General features: G+C 43.4%; 1 protein-coding gene across 6 annotated transcripts in view; it reads right to left on the bottom strand.

Moving 5' to 3' along the window:
- mid1 (midline 1) overlaps window positions 1–20,360 on the bottom strand; it is a 20,529-nt gene extending 169 nt beyond the window's left edge. The window contains exons 1-10 of one of the 6 annotated variants that reach the window (XM_035522861.1): window positions 20,239–20,360; window positions 11,144–11,886; window positions 6,901–7,464; window positions 6,582–6,689; window positions 5,134–5,282; window positions 4,216–4,343; window positions 3,855–3,998; window positions 2,298–2,459; window positions 1,754–1,958; window positions 1–1,604 (exon numbers count right to left, since the gene is read on the bottom strand). The exon at window positions 1–1,604 is cut by the window's left edge and continues 169 nt beyond it. In XM_035522861.1, the coding sequence (XP_035378754.1) occupies window positions 1,256–1,604; window positions 1,754–1,958; window positions 2,298–2,459; window positions 3,855–3,998; window positions 4,216–4,343; window positions 5,134–5,282; window positions 6,582–6,689; window positions 6,901–7,464; window positions 11,144–11,836 (2,502 nt within the window). In that variant the 5' untranslated portion in view covers window positions 11,837–11,886; window positions 20,239–20,360 and the 3' untranslated portion in view covers window positions 1–1,255. Of the gene's footprint in view, window positions 1,605–1,753; window positions 1,959–2,297; window positions 2,460–3,854; window positions 3,999–4,215; window positions 4,344–5,133; window positions 5,283–6,581; window positions 6,690–6,900; window positions 7,465–11,143; window positions 11,893–14,304; window positions 14,619–17,888; window positions 18,743–20,238 lie in introns of those variants that run through there. The other 5 variants (XM_027030446.2, XM_035522865.1, XM_035522864.1 and 2 more) reach the window with 5 other exon arrangements.

Below are 20,360 nucleotides of genomic sequence, written 5' to 3'. Positions count from 1 at the left end.
TTTGGTTGGATAAAGTCTACTAACTGGCCAAGAAAAGGGCAAAATTAATATATGTATTGTTTTCATAAATAAATCTTTCACTAAAGGTCATTGGCTGTAAATCTGAGAGAAGGTAAGAAACGTGTCCAAGGCCCCAGTTTATTTCAAAACATGACAGATCTCATTCAGTTGGACCAGAGTGGACATGTGCCGGCATTGGCTGTGCGAATGTTTTAGCTGCTCAACACCAGGGATGTACACAGCCATTCAGAAGCATGATCCTCTAATCTGAAAAAGTCTCATCACCCCATATGTCAGCCATCAGCATGTATCAGAATGATGTAAAATATGGTTTTTAACTTAAAAAAAAAAACAGTTTAAAATTTGCAAAGATTTGTTGTTTTACATTTTAAAGACTAATGAAGTCTAAAAAACTACACATTGTTAGTGTAAGTTGCCACATTATTGCAGATATAATTTCCTGTAAGCAACTTTAACAGCAATATGATTTTATCATTTTTATAATAATAAAAAATACATTTCTGAACTCAGATGACTTGGTATCAGATGAGTTGGTATCATTGTATATATATCATACAAAGTAAAAATTGTAAAGTTCATTTTGCAAATTTAAGTAATTGGAAATTGGCAATTGGTGATATGCTTCACTGTATCATCCAAAACAAAGCATTTTATTGAACTCATATCTACTGTCTCCATGAATGAATACCACAGAATGTCTGGAGCTATCAGGTGTCTCAAGCTAGGGCGTGGACGTTAACTTCTTGGAAGCTGTTGTTAGCTTGCAATATGAAAGAAGTTCTAATGTCAGCGTCATTCAGATAGCTGCCTATATGTTAGCTAGCTAGTTAATATTGGGTCATGTGATAGCATAAGGTAAGGCAATATTCTGACATGGTGCGCATTGTTTGGATGCATATGTGGAGGTTTTATTCACAGGGAATCTCTGGAATCATCCTTAATCATTTCCATAACATCCATAACCTAACCCTAACCTAGATCGCTTCATCCACAATACCAAGGTTGGATGCTACAATGTCATGAGAGCAGACACAGGCCAACACTTTAATCACTTTAAATCCATTTCGTTTGGTCTAACTTAAGCAACTATGGGCTACTGGTATTTATGCAGCCACAAAAATACAACAATTATTTATTTACTTCCTTATGGGTGGTAGTGCAGCCAGACAGGGCAAATGGGCTGTTGCTCTGGTAACTTTAGCCCCATCTTGCGCACATGCTTGCCCAGCATGCCCTAGACCTGTGGCTCACTTGCGTCCAGGTGGTCTGGCACAGGTAGGCCAGTGACGATGGATACTCCCTTGCTCCACACACTGAAGATGGGGCACACTGGCTGGGAGAAGGCAATGCTGAATTCGTGGAGGCGCTGTGTGCCGGTGGCGCTGTAGAAACCCAGAGAGCCCGAGTCGTAATCCAGCAGGACACCAATACGGCGAACATGTGGGGGAGGGCTGACAGGAAGCTCTTTGCCGTTGTGCCGCACCACCCACGTGCTGTTGCAGCGACACAGCACCCAGGAATCAGAGTCCTTCCCAAGCCACTCGTGTTTGGGCGAAGACTTGTAGGCGATGCCAATGGCAAACCTTTAGAAGAGAGAAAGTGCTGCTTGTAACGTGGTCCTAACAGGAACCACAGGAGTCTGTTCTACATCCTACTCTGTTACTGAGGGGAAGTGTGTTTGTAAAGGCCCACTGCTTTTCAGTAACACATTAAGTCTTATGCTCATTCTTACCATGTGCTTCCTCCAACCAGAGCCTCCCAGTAGTGGCGCCCGCTGTCGATACAGACGTTCCCAGCGATGCCGTAATCCGCTGGGCTGCTTAAGTGGTCCTGAACATGACTCTTCTTTGACATCTCGTCCCTCTCCACAGTCAGGTTATCGTGAGAGACTTTCAGCTTCCTGTGACCAGACTTTGGATCCAGTTTAAAGGGCTGGCCTGTAGAGGACGACAGCACAAGCATTACGTGCTTCAGGTTGTGTTATTGTCTTATGTTGCACGATGTATGTCAATGTTACTCATTTTGCTGCCATTTGATTTACCATTAATTGAATCATTTTTGAAGTATAATTTTAAAAATACAATTTCTGATTGATGTATGCTAATGCCACACACTGTGTGTGATCTGGTCCATGTTCAATCCCTGTTGAGGCTGATCTCCTTATTCACAGTCAAACTCACGTTAACAACTTTACTATTGGCCACAGCGATTGATGGCATCAGCTGGGATTGAATCTTTTGAACCTCTGACCTTAATCCATAAATTGTAAAACTCACTGTTGGTTTTAAGTTTTGCTGGTTCGCTGCTGCGGCCCCCAGCGTGGTTCAGGGCCTTCACCCTGAAGATGTACCTGGTTCCACTCTGCAGACCATGCACAGTGTAGTGGTTCTGCTTGATGTTGGGCACAAGCATCCAGCTCTCTGCTGAATTACACAGACCTGCATGGAACAAGCACAATTAACTCAAATAACTCAAACATCAAACACACCACCCTAAGACAATTAACCCGATTAACTAAAACATCAAACACACCACCCTAAGACAACCCAATTAACTAGACAATTAACTCAAATAACTTAAACATCAAACACACCACCCTAAGACAATTAATTCAAATAACTCAAACATCAAACGCACCGCCCTAAGACAATTTACCTAAATAACTCAAACATCAAACACGCCACCCTAAGACAATTAGCCCAATTAACTAAAACATCAAACACACCACCCTAAGACAATTAACTCAAATAACTCAAACATCAAACACACCACCCTAAGACAATTAACTCAAATAACTCAAACATCAAACACACCACCCTAGACAATTAACTCAAATAACTCAAACATCAAACACACCACCCTAAGACAATTAACCCAAATAACTTAAACATCAAACACACCACCCTAAGACAATTAACCCAATTAACTAAAACATCAAACACACCTACCCTAAGACAATTAACTCAAATAACTTAAACGTCTTACAGTCAATAAGAAAGCATACAGTGTGACTGCTATTTTCACAGACATGTCAACTAAAATATGTCCTTCAGCAGGAAGAAATAAAGCAAGTAACTGTTATGCTTTTCCACTACGATCTGAGTCCTGTTGGATTAATTCTATATAGTTTGCATTCCCACATGCTGTGGGTTTATAGGGTTGCCATATGTCCTCCCAGACATGTCCTCTGTTTGGGAGCTAAAAATGAGACTTCTAAGTTGCCTAAGAATGTATATTTGTTTTCTAGAGTCACCAAACACCGTGTGGCGGTTTTGCTTCTTTAGAGGTCCCACCTTCCTCCTTGCATGCCACAGCTGATTAACCGTGTACATGCCCTACACACAACCACCGGTCAGACTGCCTCTCCGTGTGTGTGTGTGTGTGTGTGTGTGTGTGTGTGTGTAGCTGCTTCACAGAAGCATATTCCCATGTGTGTTTAGTTCAGCAGTAGAGTTTTGTCACCTGATTTTTATTTATTCTATGAACATAAAAACAAATATATATTTATTTACTTTATACATTTAAAAATTTTTACTTGTATGGGACAGCTGAATGCAGAGGAGTACTATTATCTGAACATATAGACTCTGAAGGCATTTGTTTTTTGTTCCGTGAGTCTAATAAATAAATGTAAAAAAATTAATAAAAGCTAAAAGTTGTTATGTGTACATACATACATGAGACCTGTAAGATTTCTTTTGAAAAACCAATATACAGTTTGCTTAATTTCTAGCTGTAAACATAGATAGAGGAGGACCTTAAAGGTTAGATGGTGTAGTTCCTTCACACATGACGTTTCTGTGCTGTTCCCATGTTGTCCTTTTGACACTTACTGACAATGTTGGCCTGGCCGGTGTAGATTGTGTACTGGAGCTCATAGGAGACGATGCTAAACTCGTCCTCTGCTGTCCAGTGGACAGTGATGGCATCATGAGACGCCGTACAAAGGTCTTCGCGGATAGCCGGTGGGTTTGGAGCTACAAAAACAAATTTGTGTAAACACTTGGCCCAAAATCAGGCTAAATGACAAATCTGTGTGTATCTATGTCATGGCAATGATCTGACTTCTAGTTTGACTAGATCCGATATGACTACTATAGATTCAATTGTTTTGGATATGGTTACTATGGATATGGCTGCCTTGGATATGGCAGCTGTGGATATGCTAATTCTCGTTCTCTAATCGGTGCTCACCTGTCAAGTAATCTAGAGCTTCTAGCATCTTCTTCTCTCTGCTGAAGTCCAGCGTAAATGTGTCAAAAGTGTCACTCAAGTTAATCTCAGGAATCAGGATCTGTGACGATGCTGTTGCCATTGACAACCTGAAACGATCAAGAGCTACATAAGCTAAGGCTAATAAGGCAAAAGCATGATGCATTAAAGCTGATAAGAAGCCACCAAATAGTCCTATGTAAGTTGTTCAATTAGTTGCAGAAAGTTGTTGAATTGAAATTATGACCAAATCAGTCTAGGAGCAGAAAATGTGCTTTTGGATCTTTTGCGAATGATACCTCATTAAATGAGGTACTGTTTATAATATCAGTAACATTAGTTTCTGTTACCTTTCCTGTCACATCTACTGCCATGCACCAAGTTTTGAAACACAGTTACAGCCAACAGAATAATAGAAACCTGGTCAGTTAAGAAACCTTGAGGGAGAACTAGACCTCATGGTTTGTGTAAGCACAGGAACAGGGCCATGCAACAACAACTCCAACTCCACACTTACTTCACACATTAAGGGATTAAAGCACAATCTTACAGGCTTCAAAATACTTTCAAACAAGACAAGTCATGCCAGGATCAACAGCTTGTTGGCGGACCATATCTTAAAGGAGACCAGGTTCATCCAGGTTCATCCAGGTTCATCCAGGTTCATCCATATGCACACACATTTCAAAAATACAGCACTCCCTCATTTAACAAAAATGCCCCATGGAATGCCAACGAACTGAACACCCCTGTGTCTTCACAATGACCTTCATCACTGGCGCACTGCAAATGAAAATGCTTTCATGGCCAAAGATGTTCTAACATGGTGCTGAATAGGTTTTTAACCCTTTTCTGGTCAGTGTTGACAGTGTCTTGCTGTGGTAGAGACCCATGATTCACCTCTCTGAGATGCTGCGGGCAGTCTGCAGGAAATGGGCGTGGTCTGTCTCTTTAAGGGTGTGGTCAGCCTGATTGATGAGGGTGGAGGACCTCTCGATACACTGCTTACAGCTGGCGATCTGCTGTGCCAGCTTATGTAACCTCACCGCCTGAAAACCACAGAAAACAGTTGGCACAACAAGCCACAGTGAAGTAAACAGAAGGTAAACATGTGACCCAGATACCAGAGCCAACCACACAGGGTGGTGGAAACTCTCAGTTCCACCCTAGGACAGTGTGCTCTGTCAGTAGATCCCTCTGAAATATCTACTCTTTCTCACTCACTGACCCCCACACAAATGTACTCACGGTCTCACTTTAAAATGACTACTCTCACTTCCTGGTGAATGGAGGGAGATGTTCCACCTTTGACACTGGCATGCTGTGAGGAAGGAACTGACACTCCTTTAGGAGACCACAAATATCTTCTCTCTCTTCACTTCAGAACTCTCAGACAATACATAATACCAGGAATAATAAGGCTATATGTATGAGAACTTTCAACTTTCAAATGGAATATTTTTTCTTAATATCAAACAAAATTTTAGAAATACTGTAGACATAATATTTGGTAAGCAGATTATTTAATTACCTATATGAATCTAGAACAATATTAGAAAATACTAGAAAGACCATCAAACTCTTTTAGGTCAAAGAAATGAAAACAGTTTGGAACCGAGCAGAGCAGCATGTTGTTAAGTGATCAAATCTAGCCACCGTGAAACATTCAGCACCTGTAAGAAACACAGACACTCTGCACGCTGCCATCACACGCTACATCCTCACCATCCTTTCTTTTCATTTCATCATTATCAACATTTCCATCTGCAGTGGTTTTGTCAGTTTGTGCCACAGACAGAATTATAAGAGGAATACAATTACATAAGACTTAATTAACGGGAAATGCAATGCAGGCATCAGTAGGAACATTCCTGTAAATGCATTCTGATCGGTTAAGAAGTGCTCTAACTGTGCCGATGTTCGTGCCCCTCATTAGGGGCAGAATTTGTTCATGTTTGGTCCTTGAAACATCAGAAGCTAATGATTGTTTTTAATAGACTGAGCCATGGTTATTCTCCTGGGCAGTTACACTGGGGTAGTTTGATACAGTGATCGTGCAGTAATACTGGGGCAGTTTGATGCAGTGATCGTGCAGTTATATGGGGGTAGTTTGATGCAGTGATCTTGCAGTAATACTGGGGCAGTTTGATGCAGTGATCATGCAGTTACACTGCGGTAGATTGATGCAGTGATCATGCAGTAATGCTGGGGCAGTTTGATGCAGTGATGGTGCAGTTACACTGGGGTAGTTTGATGCAGTGATCGTGCAATAATGGGGCAGTTTGATGCAGTGATCGTACAGTTACACTGGGGCAGTTTGATGCAGTGCAGTGGTGCATTGATCCTACCTTGCCTTCTTTAATCTTGGTCCCAATGATTTGCCTCCTTTGCTGAACAATGTCAATAAGAACATCACATTCCTCGATCAGCCTGTCTTCCTGATGGGACGCATTCATCTGAGAAAGAATTCACACATCTCATATATCTGCACTACAACAGACAAAAAAAGGACAATGAACGTACCTCCACGACCTGACATGTCTGGATCAGTAAACGTACCTCCACGTCCTGAGACGTCTGGATCAGTGAACGTACCTCCACGTCCTGACACGTCTGGACCAGTGAACGTACCTCCGTGTCTTGACACGTCTGGATCAGTGAACGTACCTCCACGTACTGACACGTCTGGATCAGTGAACGTACCTCCACGTCCTGACACGTCTGGACCAGTGAACGTACCTCCGTGTCTTGACACGTCTGGATCAGTGAACGTACCTCCACGTACTGACACGTCTGGATCAGTGAACGTACCTCCACGTCCTGACACGTCTGGACCAGTAAACGTACCTCCACGTTTTGACACGTCTGGACCAGTGAACGTACCTCCATGACCTGACACGTCTGGACCAATGAACGTACCTCCACGTTCTGACACGTCTGGATCAGTGAATGTACCTTCACGTCCTGACACATCTGGATCAGTGAACGTACCTCCATATACTGACATGTCTGGATCAGTGAACGTACCTCCACGTACTGACACGTCTGGATCAGTGAACGTACCTCCACGTCCTGACACATCTGGATCAGTGAACGTCCCTCCACGTACTGACACGTGTGGATCAGTGAACGTACCTCCACGTACTGACACGTCTGGATCAATCTGCCCAGCAAGTTTTCCAGCTCACTGCTCCTCTTCATCAGACTACTGAGGTTCAAATCCAACATATGCTGGAGAATCCCAAAAATCACATCATGACATAACACATTAGAGCTGATTTTAAAAATCAGATTTTAAATAATAATAATAAAAAAACAATACACGGATATCAAAAATAGCCACAGAAATCCAACCAGGTCCATCCATCTCTGGAGAGACTGGACATTTCTTCAATGTGACCTGGGTTACCCTGGTATTACTTTGCTTGCCTTGCATTGCCAACAAGATGAACACTATGAACAATATGCACTGCCTTTAAAATCAACACTGAATAAACACAGTGCAATGCCTTTAAAATCAACACTGAATGAACACAGTGTACTGCCTTTAAAACTTAGTCTAAGTAAACAACAATGTTGGTCTTGCTCCAGATAGCGCATGTAAGTCAATGACCCACAGAGAGAGCACACGTGTGTCAGATAATGACATAACAGAGAGAGCGCATGTGAGTCAGATAATGACCCAACAGAGAGAGGGCACGTGTGTCAGATAATGTCATAAAAGAGAGAGTGCATGTGTGTCACACAATGACCCAATAGAGAAAGTGCACGTGAGTCAAACAGTAACCCACAGAGAGAGCGTACATGTGTCATACAATGGCCCATAGAGAGAGCACACGTGTGTCAGATAATGACCCAACAGAGAGAGCACACGTGTGTCAGATAATGACCCAACAGAGAGAGCACACATGTGTCAGATAATGACCTAACAGAAAGAGCACACGTGTGTCAGATAATGACCCAACAGAGAGAGCACACGTGTCAGATAATGACCTAACAGAAAGAGCACACGTGTGTCAGATAATGACCCAACAGAGAGAGCACACATGTGTCAGATAATGACCTAACAGAAAGAGCACACGTGTGTCAGATAATGACCCAACAGAGCTTCAACCAGACGCAGTAAATACAGACCAGGAGCAGCAGGGCTAACATTAACGCCAGTCCTAGCAGCGAGAAGCCCATAGACATAGCCTGACACTACCGTTACCACAACGTGAACACACACTCACACACACACACAAATTTTTCTATATTGTTATTAAATTAATAGTTTGGCCAGTGGTTGTCACTTTGAGTAAATAAATTTATGTTGTGAACATCAGTGATATATCTTAGTATCTTTTATTCATTGCAGTGATTCAGGATGTGATAGGCCCTACTTGCTGATTGGCCAATACACATAACCACACATGAACAAGGGCAGCACATGTACTTCCTGTTTAAGCACTGATTTTAACGCAGTTAGAAGCACTGGTAATTAATATTGCAGGAAATACCAAATCAGAGCTCATGATATTGCTGTAATATTTTTATAGGCTGTCATATTGCATATTTAAAGCCAGGATTTTATTGACAAACCCAACCCATATACAAGAAGAGACAGAAGAAAACATGTGGGCTGCATTTCAAGGCCAGAAACGCCCTGAACCAAGGCAGCGTCCTGCTCTAGCAGGACCTTCTCAGGAAGGAAGGAGGCGCTCCACGCCAAAGCCATGGAGCCCAATCCAGCGTCCACCCAGAGGAACAGACACACTTCCCTTTCTCATCCGTTCAGGGTTTCTATGTATTTTCATTTTAGCAGACGCTGCAATTGCCAAGAAAGGGTGTGTGTGTGTGTGTGTGAGTGTGTGTGTGTGTGTGTGTGTGTGTGTGTGTGTGTGTGTGTGTGTGTGTGCACGTGCTGTAGTAAAGGATATAGTATATAGAGGAATTTATAAAAATGGGATCTGAAACTTTTACAGATGTGGTGATGTATTATGATCTTTGTTCTTCCCACTGACACTCAGCCCAGCTGCATGCTGGTCTGAAACTCAGGTGGGTGTCATCCTCCCTGTGGTGTAAAACTTAATGCTTTAATAAATTCCACTCTCATTACAGTATGATCCTGCACATTCTGAAACAAATCTAAATATTTCTCAATCTTGACAAATTTGATGTTAAATTTAATGACAAATGAAATTTCCCATGAAATACACTGCCTGGCCAAAAAAAAAAGAGGTCACACTCTAATATTTTGTTGGACCGCCTTTAGCTTTGATTACAGCATGCATTTGCTGTGGCATCGTTTCCACAAGCTTCTGCAATGTCACAACATTTATTTCTGTCCAGAGTTGCATACATTTTTCCCCAAGATCTTGTATTGATGATGGGAGATTTGGACCACTGTGCAAAGTCTTCTCCAGCACATCCCAAAGATTCTCAATGGGGTTCAGGTCTGGACTCTTGTGTGGCCCAATCCATGTGTGAAAATGATGTCTCATGCTCCCTGAACCACTCTTTCACAATTTGAGCCAGATGAATCCTGGCATTGTCTCTTGGACATGCCCGTGCCATTGTCTAGTAACACTAGACAATTCCTGCCCAATTTATCTGCTCACATCTGATTTATAATTAAAAAAAAAAAAAAAAAAAAAAAAGTTAATGAACTAATAATAATTGTAAGGTTGCGAGTTCAAGTCCCACCTCTGCCAAGTTGCCACTGTTGGGCCCCTGAACAAGACCCTTAACCCTCAATTGCTCAAGTTGTCACTTTGGTCTCCCATGGTAAAACTATTTCTTGCACACCATTTGCCAGATCGCTGGTCTCCCATGGCAACCTGTTCCTTGCAAACCAGTGGCCAGATCACTGGTCTCCTACAGTAACCTATTCCTTGCACACCATTGGCCAGGTCACTTTGCTGTGGTTGACTATTTCTCTCCAAGAATTCAGGTGGGTCAGTAACATAATTTAGCCATATGGTCTTTAAAAATCCCACCAATATTAATCAAGATAAACATCACATGAACAAAGACTGCATTCACAGAAGTAAAATACCATTCCAAACACACTGAATGAACAATGTAGTCACGCATATGTGTGCATGTATATATAAATGCTGTAAATGTCACTAGAACTCATAGTTTCTGGAGTTTGAGGACTCTTCAGATGTTTCATGCATTCTGTGAATAATGACCCTACACGTCTCCTAATGCAGAGTAGAGGGACAGTGTGAACAAAACAGAGCACATTAAATTGAAATTCTAGGACACTCTGACATACTACTGGCTAATAAAAATGCACCTGTGGTTCCCTGGGGAATTTTGGACACATCAGTGGAGAGACAAGATGTGCAGGCTAAATATTAATCTTGTTTAATTATAGAAACGTCTGCTACGTCTGCTGGTTATATAACAGAACATGACTTTACCATTCAGCACAAATAATTTACTCCCAAAACAGCATTACATGCTGTGATTTGTCAAGGAGACAAGGGTAAAAAATGATCATATCCAAAAACTCACTAGATTACTGAACCAACTCCAAATTACTGAACACAACTCCAGATTACTGAACAAACTCCAGATCACTGAACCAAATCCAGAATACTGAACACAACTCCAAAATACTGAACAAACTTCAGATCACTGAAAACATCTCCAGATCACTGAACCACCTCCAGATTACTGAAAGTAAAAAAAATCCAAATGGTTAAAAATGATATGTTTATTTTTATAATGCCATAAAAAGAACATTTTCTCAGTAACATGTAGGACTGATCTACCTAAATATTCACCTTACATTAATAATGTTAACCTCACATCATGGAATCTGGTATCAAATACAGAATGAGTTCATCTTGTCTCCCAGTACCAGCAGTAAACAGTAGCAGCTAGTGAGTGTCAAACACTTGCACTCAGTGTTTCTTACCTTAAGCTTGTCATATCTCTCTGCGAGAGCAGTCACCTGGTGCTCGCGGTGCCGTCCCACCAGTTTGCAGAGGGAGCAGATCAGCTGTTCGTCTGTACAACAGTACATGTTCACCTTCTGGTCCAGGTGCTCAGCACAGGCCAGCCCAAGCAGGTAAGAGTGAGGCAGGGGCTCTGTGAGACGGTGGCCCGTAAAGGGCTTCTTGTTGGGGTGTGTGGCTCGTAGACACTCCTCACAGTACGACACCTCGCAGGTGATGCAGGTCTTTACGGCATCCTGAGGTGGGTCCTGCTCACAGAACTGGCACAGGACGCTTTCACCGGGCGAGCTCATGACCAGTGCGTCGTTCCCTACGAAGGGGTATCGGTCCCGGTCCTGTTTACAGCGGCGGGTTTCGTCCGGGGAGCTGGGTCCACTCAGAGAGGCCTTCTGAAAGCGGTCGATGATGTTCTGCAGGGTCACGTTGCGTTTGAGCTCCTCTAGGCCTTTGTGGCTGAGGTTAATGACATAGCGGCAGGTGGGGCACTGGAAGACAGCGGCAGGTTGTGAAGGCTTCAGAGACGAGGTGCAGTGGGACACCAGGACACGCTGAGCGCAGCTGAAACACAAACTGTGGGCACACGGCAGCAATAGGGGATCCTCAAACAGCTCCAGACAGATGGGGCAGGTCAGCTCAGACTCCAGGGTGTCCATCTTCACAGGGAAGAAAGTGAGGTCAGTGTCAGCGTAACCCAGGGAAGGACCTGCAGGTACAGTAGAGACATCTGTTAGAAACATCAGCTTCAGTACAAGCACCCACACACATGTGGCCACTGGAGGATGAGGTCAAGTGAGGATCTGCTCAGGGGAGGTCAGGAGAGGTCATGTTTCATTTATGAAACAGATAAGGCTTTCAGGTAAACAACAGGCATGTCTAAGTCACTTTATTATTGGAGAGAGTGGAGGTGAGAAATGTGCCGTGACCAGTAAAGACACAGTAAAGCCACAGTAAAGCCACAGTAAACACACAGTAAAGCCACAGTAATGACACAGTAAAGACACAGTAAACACACTCAGTAAAGACACAGTAAACACACTCAGTAAAGACACAGTAAAGACACTCAGTAAAGACACAGTAAACACACTCAGTAGAGACACAGTAAAGACACAGTAACGACACTCAGTAAAGAACACCACAAGTCTAATCAGTTATAAGTCCTTATGTGATTCAAAGAGTCACAAAGGACTCTTTTAACTCCTAATTCAGCATAAACAAAATCTCACACACACACACACACACACCACACACACACACACACACACACGCACACGCACACATGCACACCTACACACACAAACAAACACACACTCAAATGACTGGAATGTCAACTTATTTAATTAGGTTGAGCAAAGAGGTATTTTAGTTGCGCAACACATAAGAAATGTTTGTTAAGCAGCAACACAGAATATCGATATTTTTTTCTTCCTGTGGTCCGGCACATATCAGCTAATAATTCAGCCAGGCAGAATATCATGGCAGAAACTGGTGAAGCAGGACAAACCCAAGTGCTGTAAGGCATTGTGTCTGTATCCCAGTCACCTCACAGTCACTTTGCACAAAGAAGGAAAAGTGTGTTACAGCAGGCTGGTGTGAGAGGACCCTGGGTTTACTCCGTGAGGACGCACTGGATCCTTATATCCTCCCAAACCCTCCTACTCCATGTTTTCTGTTCTCACGTGGTCTGCAGGTGTGCACGAGTAGGTGACCTTTCTCACAGTGAAGGGATTCATCAACAGAGTGTCTCAAAATTAAGTCCACAGCTGGTGAACAGGCTGTCCACTCATCTACTGGGACATGCACCACAGGACTGTCTCACAGCACTTTAGGACAAAATCACAGTATCAAATTTACAAGTGATTCAAAATTCTGGTGGCTTAAAGAGCCAGTCTGGCCTGTTAAGTGGGAAGTAACCTTAATCCAAGGGACAGGTATGAGGGCAGGGCACATCACAACACCTCACAGCACCCACAGTTTCACTCAGACGGAAATGTAAAGATGAGCAAACATGAGGCATCACAAAAATGAAACCAAATCTAAAAACAGTGTAGTCTATGGTTATTATAGTATACTAACATTCCCCATCAATAGAACATAAAAATACATTAAGCAAAGAAGCATCTGATAAGATGAAGCAGAGAGCCTGCCGTGTCTCTCTGGGAGATTGCTGGACACTGCACACTAACACACAGGGCAGGCTGTCCCTGTATATACCCACCGTGTCTCTCTGGGAGACACTGGACACTGCACACTAACACACAGGGCAGGCTGTCCTGTATATACCCCACCGTGTCTCTCTGGGAGACGCTGGACACTGAACACTAACACACAGGGCAGGCTGTGCTGTATATACCCACCGTGTCTCTCTGGGAGGACGCTGGACACTGCCACACTAACACACAGGGCAGGCTGTCCTGTACATACCCCACCGGTGTCCTCTCTGGGAGACGCTGGACACTGCACACTAACACACAGGGCAGGCTGTCCTGAATATACCCACCGTGTCTCTCTGGGAGACGCTGGACACTGCACACTAACACACAGGGCAGGCTGTCCTGTATATACCCACCGTGTCTCTCTGGGAGACGCTGGACACTGCACACTAACACACAGGGCAGGCTGTCCTGTATATACCCACCGTGTCTCTCTGGGAGACGCTGGACACTGCACACTAACACACAGGGCAGGCTGTCCCTGTATATACCCACCGTGTCTCTCTGGGAGACGCTGGACACTGCACACTAACACACAGGGCAGGCTGTCCTGTATATACCCACCGTGTCTCTCTGGGAGACGCTGGACACTGCACACTAACACACAGGGCAGGCTGTCCTGAATATACCCACCGTTGTCTCTCTGGGAGGACGCTGGACACTGCACACTAACACACAGGGCAGGCTGTCCTGTATATACCCACCGTGTCTCTCTGGGAGACGCTGGACACTGCACACTAACACACAGGGCAGGCTGTCCTGAATATACCCACCGTGTCTCTCTGGGAGACGCTGGACACTGCACACTAACACACAGGGCAGGCTGTCCTGTATATACCCACCGTGTCTCTCTGGGAGACGCTGGACACTGCACACTAACACACAGGGCAGGCTGTCCTGTATATACCCACCGATGGGTTTCGCCACATTTTGTGCCTTAGGGCCATTCCAGCTTGCGAACACTTCTGACCCAATTCACCAAACCTTTTTCTTAGAGAAAAATGTCCCTGAGAAGGCAGAAAATCCAGATGGTGAAATTTGCCATGTTGTACTAATCCAGACACTGAGCTCTCATCCCAAACTGCACAAAGAGAAAATGAGAGAGAGAGAGAGAGAGAGACTGAGTGGGAGAGTGAGAAAGAGACAGAGAGAGAGAGACTAGGAGAGGGAGTGAGAGCAACAGGAAAAGCTACTCCCGATAATTCCAGGAAAGCCAGCTCCACCTAGTGTGACTGACTTGAGAGAAAGAGAGGTGGGGGGGGGGGGGTAGAGAGAGGGAGGGAGAGAGAGAGGGAGAGAAATAAATAGATAAGAGAGAGAGAGAGAGAGAGGGAGCACAACCCCAGGCGGAGACTGTCTCTCCTACACTGGATGGATGGATCAGTTACTTCTGTATTGTTCTCGCCAGACTTTTCCCACATACACAATGATGGCCTGTGTGTGTGCGTGTGTGTGTGTGTGGATGTGTGTGTGTCTGTGCGTTTGTGTGTGTGTCTGTGCGTGAGTGTGTTTGTGTGTATGTGTGCATGCGTTTGTGTGTGTATGTGTGTGTGTGTGTCTGTGTGTGTATGTGTGTGTGTGTCTGTGCGTGAGTGTGTTCTGGTGGTGTGTGTGTCTCTGTGCGTGTGTGTGTGTGCGTGCGTGTGTGTGTGCGTGCGTGTGCGTGTGTGCGTGTCTGTGCATGCCTGTGTGTGTCTGTGCGTGAGTGTGTGTGTGTCTGTGCGTGAGTGTGTTTTGGTGGTGTGTGTGTGTGTGTGTCTCTGTGCGTGTGTGTGTGTGTCTGTGCATGTCTGTGCATGTGTGTGTGTGTGTGTGTGTTTATGCGTGAGTGTGTTCTGGTGGTGTGTGTGTGTCTCTGTGCGAGTGTGTGTGTGCGTGCGTGTGTGTGTGTGTGTGTGCGTGTGCGTGTCTGTGCATGCGTGTGTGTGTGAGTGTGCATGAGTGTGTTTTGGTGGTGTGTGTGTGTGTCTCTGTGCGTGTGTGTGTGTGTGTGTGTGTGTGTCTGTGCATGTCTGTGCATGCGTGTGTGTTTTTGACTTTTGTTTTCTGTTTTTTGACTTTATTTCTGCTGCTGCTACTGAGACATGTTGGGCTCACAGATGAGGTGCCGTCCCAGGAAACAGAGAGTCAGTAGAGGTAAGAACTCCAAAAGAAAGCACAACTGAGAGAGAGATAGAAAGAGAGAGAGAGAGAGAGAGAGAGAGAGAGAGAGAGAGAGAGAGAATAAAACCTTTCATACAGTGGAATGCACTTGGACAGGTGGAAGCCAGTCCCTGCCAGTCTGCATCTGAGCAATGTCCCCAACACCAGCCAGGCACAAAAAGAAATAAGAGGCACTTAAGCACATGAGGGCAGTGAGATCACACTTCGGTAACTCCTACAAGAGGGGTGAGGTAGAGGGGCATCAGTTCTAGATGAAGAAGAACTGGTCACTGCTCAAAATGTCCCGCTAATAAAACGTCCCGCTAACAAAATGTCCCACTAATAAAACCTCCCACTTTCTTTCTTCTTTGTGGTTCTAGAACTGCTGCCAGCCACATCCAGCAGTGAGATTCCACTGAACTAACGGGTATTGTGTATTGTGTGCATTACTGAACTAACGGGTATTGTGTAGTGTGTGCATTACTGAACTAACGGGTATTGTGTAGTGTGTGCATTACTGAACTAACGGGTATTGTGTAGTGTGTGCATTACTGAACTAACGGGTATTGTGTAGTGTGTGCATTACTGAACTGAAGGCTACTCTCTTCTCCAGTCATATTTTCGTTATGAGTGGTGTTGACTCCATGTAGTTCAGTCTTTGCAAGGAAAACGATACTGCACCTCTCTAAGGTCACAGAGAGCACTGGGCAGAACCCCAGCCTACGCACCTCTCCCTTATGCAAGGCTCTGTTTTCAGTGAGGATACACACTCTACCACTGGGATTACATCTTCTGATGCATTGCGTTCACTTTGGCTTGTGTGAATGCTCTCTTGTTCTCTCTCATTCCTGTTTTTATGATTCATTGCTGGCAGGGAGTTTGCACATTAATTGTCCAACAAAATGACCCTGCCTTTTTAAAACTACACTCCCCTTCTACTGTGCCTTAAAGCATTTGATTTTCTCTGTAATGCAACACATTCCTTAGACTGCCACTTTCCAGAGCAACATGAAAAACTGAGCAAAAAGTCAAAAATCAAGAGACAAACTGTGAATAATCGCAGTGATTAGCCAGAGATTGGAAAGCGTAAAGGAATGTTTGGTAAAACAGACAGTGACATCTACTGGTAGATATTACCCAATACAATGATCAACTGAATGAAAAGGTTTGCTTATGTGCTCTTTCAGAAAAAATGAGCCAAACCCAAAACAGTGTTACTTTGAAAATTTTTGCATGATTTTATCTTTGTGTACAAGAATAGTGTAAGTGAAATGATTTGCTGTTAGGGTCATTACATGTATTTGATTTTTTGTCATTTCTCCTAGGTATCAACACTGATTCCTGTATTTAACAGAATTCTTGTTCAACTGTATCTAATCCTAAAACACACACCCACACACCCACACACACACACACACACACACACACACACACACACCCACACACACACACACACACACACACCCACACACACACACACACACACACACAAACAAAAAACAACAACAACAAAAAAAACAATGAATGAAGCTACAAACTGAGCCACTGTGTGGAGAAAGCACGCACAAATATAGAACGCTTAGATACTAGCACTCTCCTAGTCTGATAAAGATTAGAGACCAGCACTCTCCTAGTCTGATAAAGATTAGAGACCAGCACTCTCCTAGTCTGATAAAGATTAGAGACCAGCACTCTCCTAGTCTGATAAAGATTAGAGACCAGCACTCTCCTAGTCTGATAAAGATTAGAGACCATCACACTCTTAGTGTGATAAAGATTACAGACCAGTACTCTGCTAGTGTGATAAAGATTAGAGACCAGCACTCTCCTAGTCTGATAAAGATTAGAGACCATCACTCTCTTAGTGTGATAAAGATTAGAGACCAGCACTCTCCTAGTCTGATAAAGATTAGAGACCAGCTCTCTCCTAGTCTGATAAAGATTAGAGACCATCACTCTCTTAGTGTGATAAAGATTAGAGACCAGCACTCTCCTAGTCTGATAAAGATTAGAGACCAGCACTCTCTTAGTCTGATAAAGATTAGAGACCAGCACTCTCTTAGTGTGATAAAGATTAGAGACCAGCAATCTCCTAGTCTGATAAAGATTAGAGCCCATCACACTCTTAGTGTGATAAAGATTACAGACCAGTACTCTCCTAGTGTGATAAAGATTAGAGATCAGCTCTCTCCTAGTGTGATAAAGATTAGAGACCAGCACTCTCTTCGTGTGAAAGATAAGAGTCCAGCACTCTCCCACTGTGGTAAAGATTAGAGATCAGCACTCTCCTCGTGTGACAAAGATTAGAGACTAGCAATCTCTTCGTGTGATAAAGCCATAAATCTGAACATACCTGCAGCATGGTTGGTCCCACTATTAGATTTCACGGTGGGAGTTAGAGCAACTCATTCTGGATGAGCTCTGAGACTGAATTTCCACCACTCTGTCTAAAAGGCTCTCATGGTTCTGTCAGCAGATGGTTTGTTTTTATCTTAGTTTCAGTATTGCCTCTCGATTCATCTTCTGGCCTTGGCCTCATTCTCCAGCCAATGGCAGAGAAGCAGGGTGGGGCTTGTCTCTCCTGTCAGTGACAGAGGACCAGAAACAGCAGAGTGGAGGCGGGGCATCTGCTAAACTGGGTCTCTGAGAGAGCGTGTTGTACCTGTTATTAAAAGCCCAGAGAGGTAATGTGAATTTTAATAACATGAACATTATACTGTGGAAATGCAGAAAATAGTTTTAATACAGAGGAAAGACTTTTCAGAATCAAACTCATGCTGCCAGCTTCAGAAATGTGTATATCTGATATAGTTGTGGCTAGATGCACATATGCAGTCACTGTCTGAATACACTAATATAAATCCACATTAATAATTAATAATAATAGACAACAGCACAGAACGATGAAGCAGTTAATCTCAGTTCAATATCCTAGTGTACCTATAAATGGTCCTCAGTATATAGATATAATACACGTTAAAATCCTTCATAGACTTGGCATGTTTTTACAATTTAATTTGAGTGTTCTCTTGAGTTTACAGTTGTCTTCAGTCATATACTTATTCTGTTTAAATACTTCACTGGTTTATTTTTCTAATGAGGGATTTTGCTTCTTTGCAGTATAAACAGTTTCTTTAGTCTGAGTCAGAACACATTTTATTTTCTAGCCACAGGAGCCATGTGCAAGTGATTGTGGGAAATTCTTTTGGTCCATTGGCACATGCTCAGTGCTGCATTTTCCAGACCTGTAATTGTGGAGCCACACCAGGGTTGCAGGCCACTGTGTAGAGACGACTACTACTACAAGCACTACTACAAGTGCTACTACAAGCGCTACTACGAGCGCTACTACGAGCGCTACTACAAGCGCTACTACAAGCGCTACTTCAAGTGCTACTACAAGCGCTACTACAAGCGCTACTACAAGCGCTACTACAATTGCTACTGCAAGTGCTACTACAAGTCCTACTACAAGTCCTACTACAAGTGCTACTACAAGTGCTACTACAAGCGCTACTACCCTGTGGCACATGCAGTTACGTCACCAGTGTCTCCCGCTCACTGCACCACAAACCATCTCGCCCGTGGGCTCGGATTCTGATAATCACTGTTTCACGAATCAACCAGAGCAGTACATTCTACTACCAGAAATCTCTTTTCCCACTCTGGGAGCAATTTAAAGCTCTGATTCTGATTCATTTTAAAGCTCTGATTCTGATTCATTTTAAATATCGGATTCTGATTTATTTTATAGCTCTAATTCTGATTTATTTTAAAGCTCTGACTCTGATTCATTTTAAAGCTCTAATTCTAATTCCTTTTAAAGCTCTAATTCTAATTCATTCTAAAGCTCTGACTCTGATTCATTTTACAGGTCTGCTTCTGATTCATTTGCCAGCTCTGACTCTGTATCAGTGCCACATTCAAGCTTGCACAACAAACGGTCAAATTTCATTAAAGATGAGAAACAGAAACTTATATTGCCATGAGAACAGTGAGGTAGCCCACCGTACTAATAAACTGAAGCTTAGCCAGTGTAAAGAGTGTAAAGAGTGTTTAACCACTTCCCTACATACCAACCAGAACAGTGCCATCACAGAGAGATCAGAGCATTAGTGCAGGAGTGGCTACTAGCTGAGACTTGCTACGGTCACCAAGAGAACTGAGATTATAGCAGAAACGTCCCAGCAGAAACATCTCAGCAGAAACATCTCAGTAGAAACATCCCAGCAGAAACATCTCAGCAGAAACATCCCAGCAGATATGTCCCAGCAGAAACATGCCAGCAGAAACGTCCCATCAGAAACATCCCAGCAGAAACATCTCAGCAGAAACATCTCAGCAGATCTGATGACACTAATCTCAATGAGCTGTGCTAGTTTAGACTAATTCTTACCACTAAGTCTTAGTTCCACATTATCCAGTGAATGCTAGAGTAGGAAATAAGGATCTAACAAAATCATTCACACTGCATTTATTCCCCCACACAAATGGTCTTAATCAAACAGCATACTAAACACTGCAGATAGTGAACAAGACAACAAGCTCGTGATCTACACGTTTAAGAATATCCTTCGATTAAATACCATGTTTAGAAATAACCACAATAAGAGTTTAACAATAACCGATATGACATTTTTAGCATTAGTAACATTAGGGTTAGATTAGGGTTAGATTAGGGTAATGGTTAGATTACATCTTACCAGGTTGTCATCTGCATCTGAATGTAACCATGCTCACAAAGGATACCGATAATCAAAAATGTACTCACACACACACACACACACACACACACACACACACACACACATATATTTACACACAT

Source organism: Electrophorus electricus, chromosome 25 (genome assembly GCF_013358815.1).
Source record: "Electrophorus electricus isolate fEleEle1 chromosome 25, fEleEle1.pri, whole genome shotgun sequence".
Taxonomy (NCBI): Eukaryota; Metazoa; Chordata; class Actinopteri; order Gymnotiformes; family Gymnotidae; genus Electrophorus; species Electrophorus electricus.
This window is presented reverse-complemented; position numbering and strand designations above follow the sequence as displayed.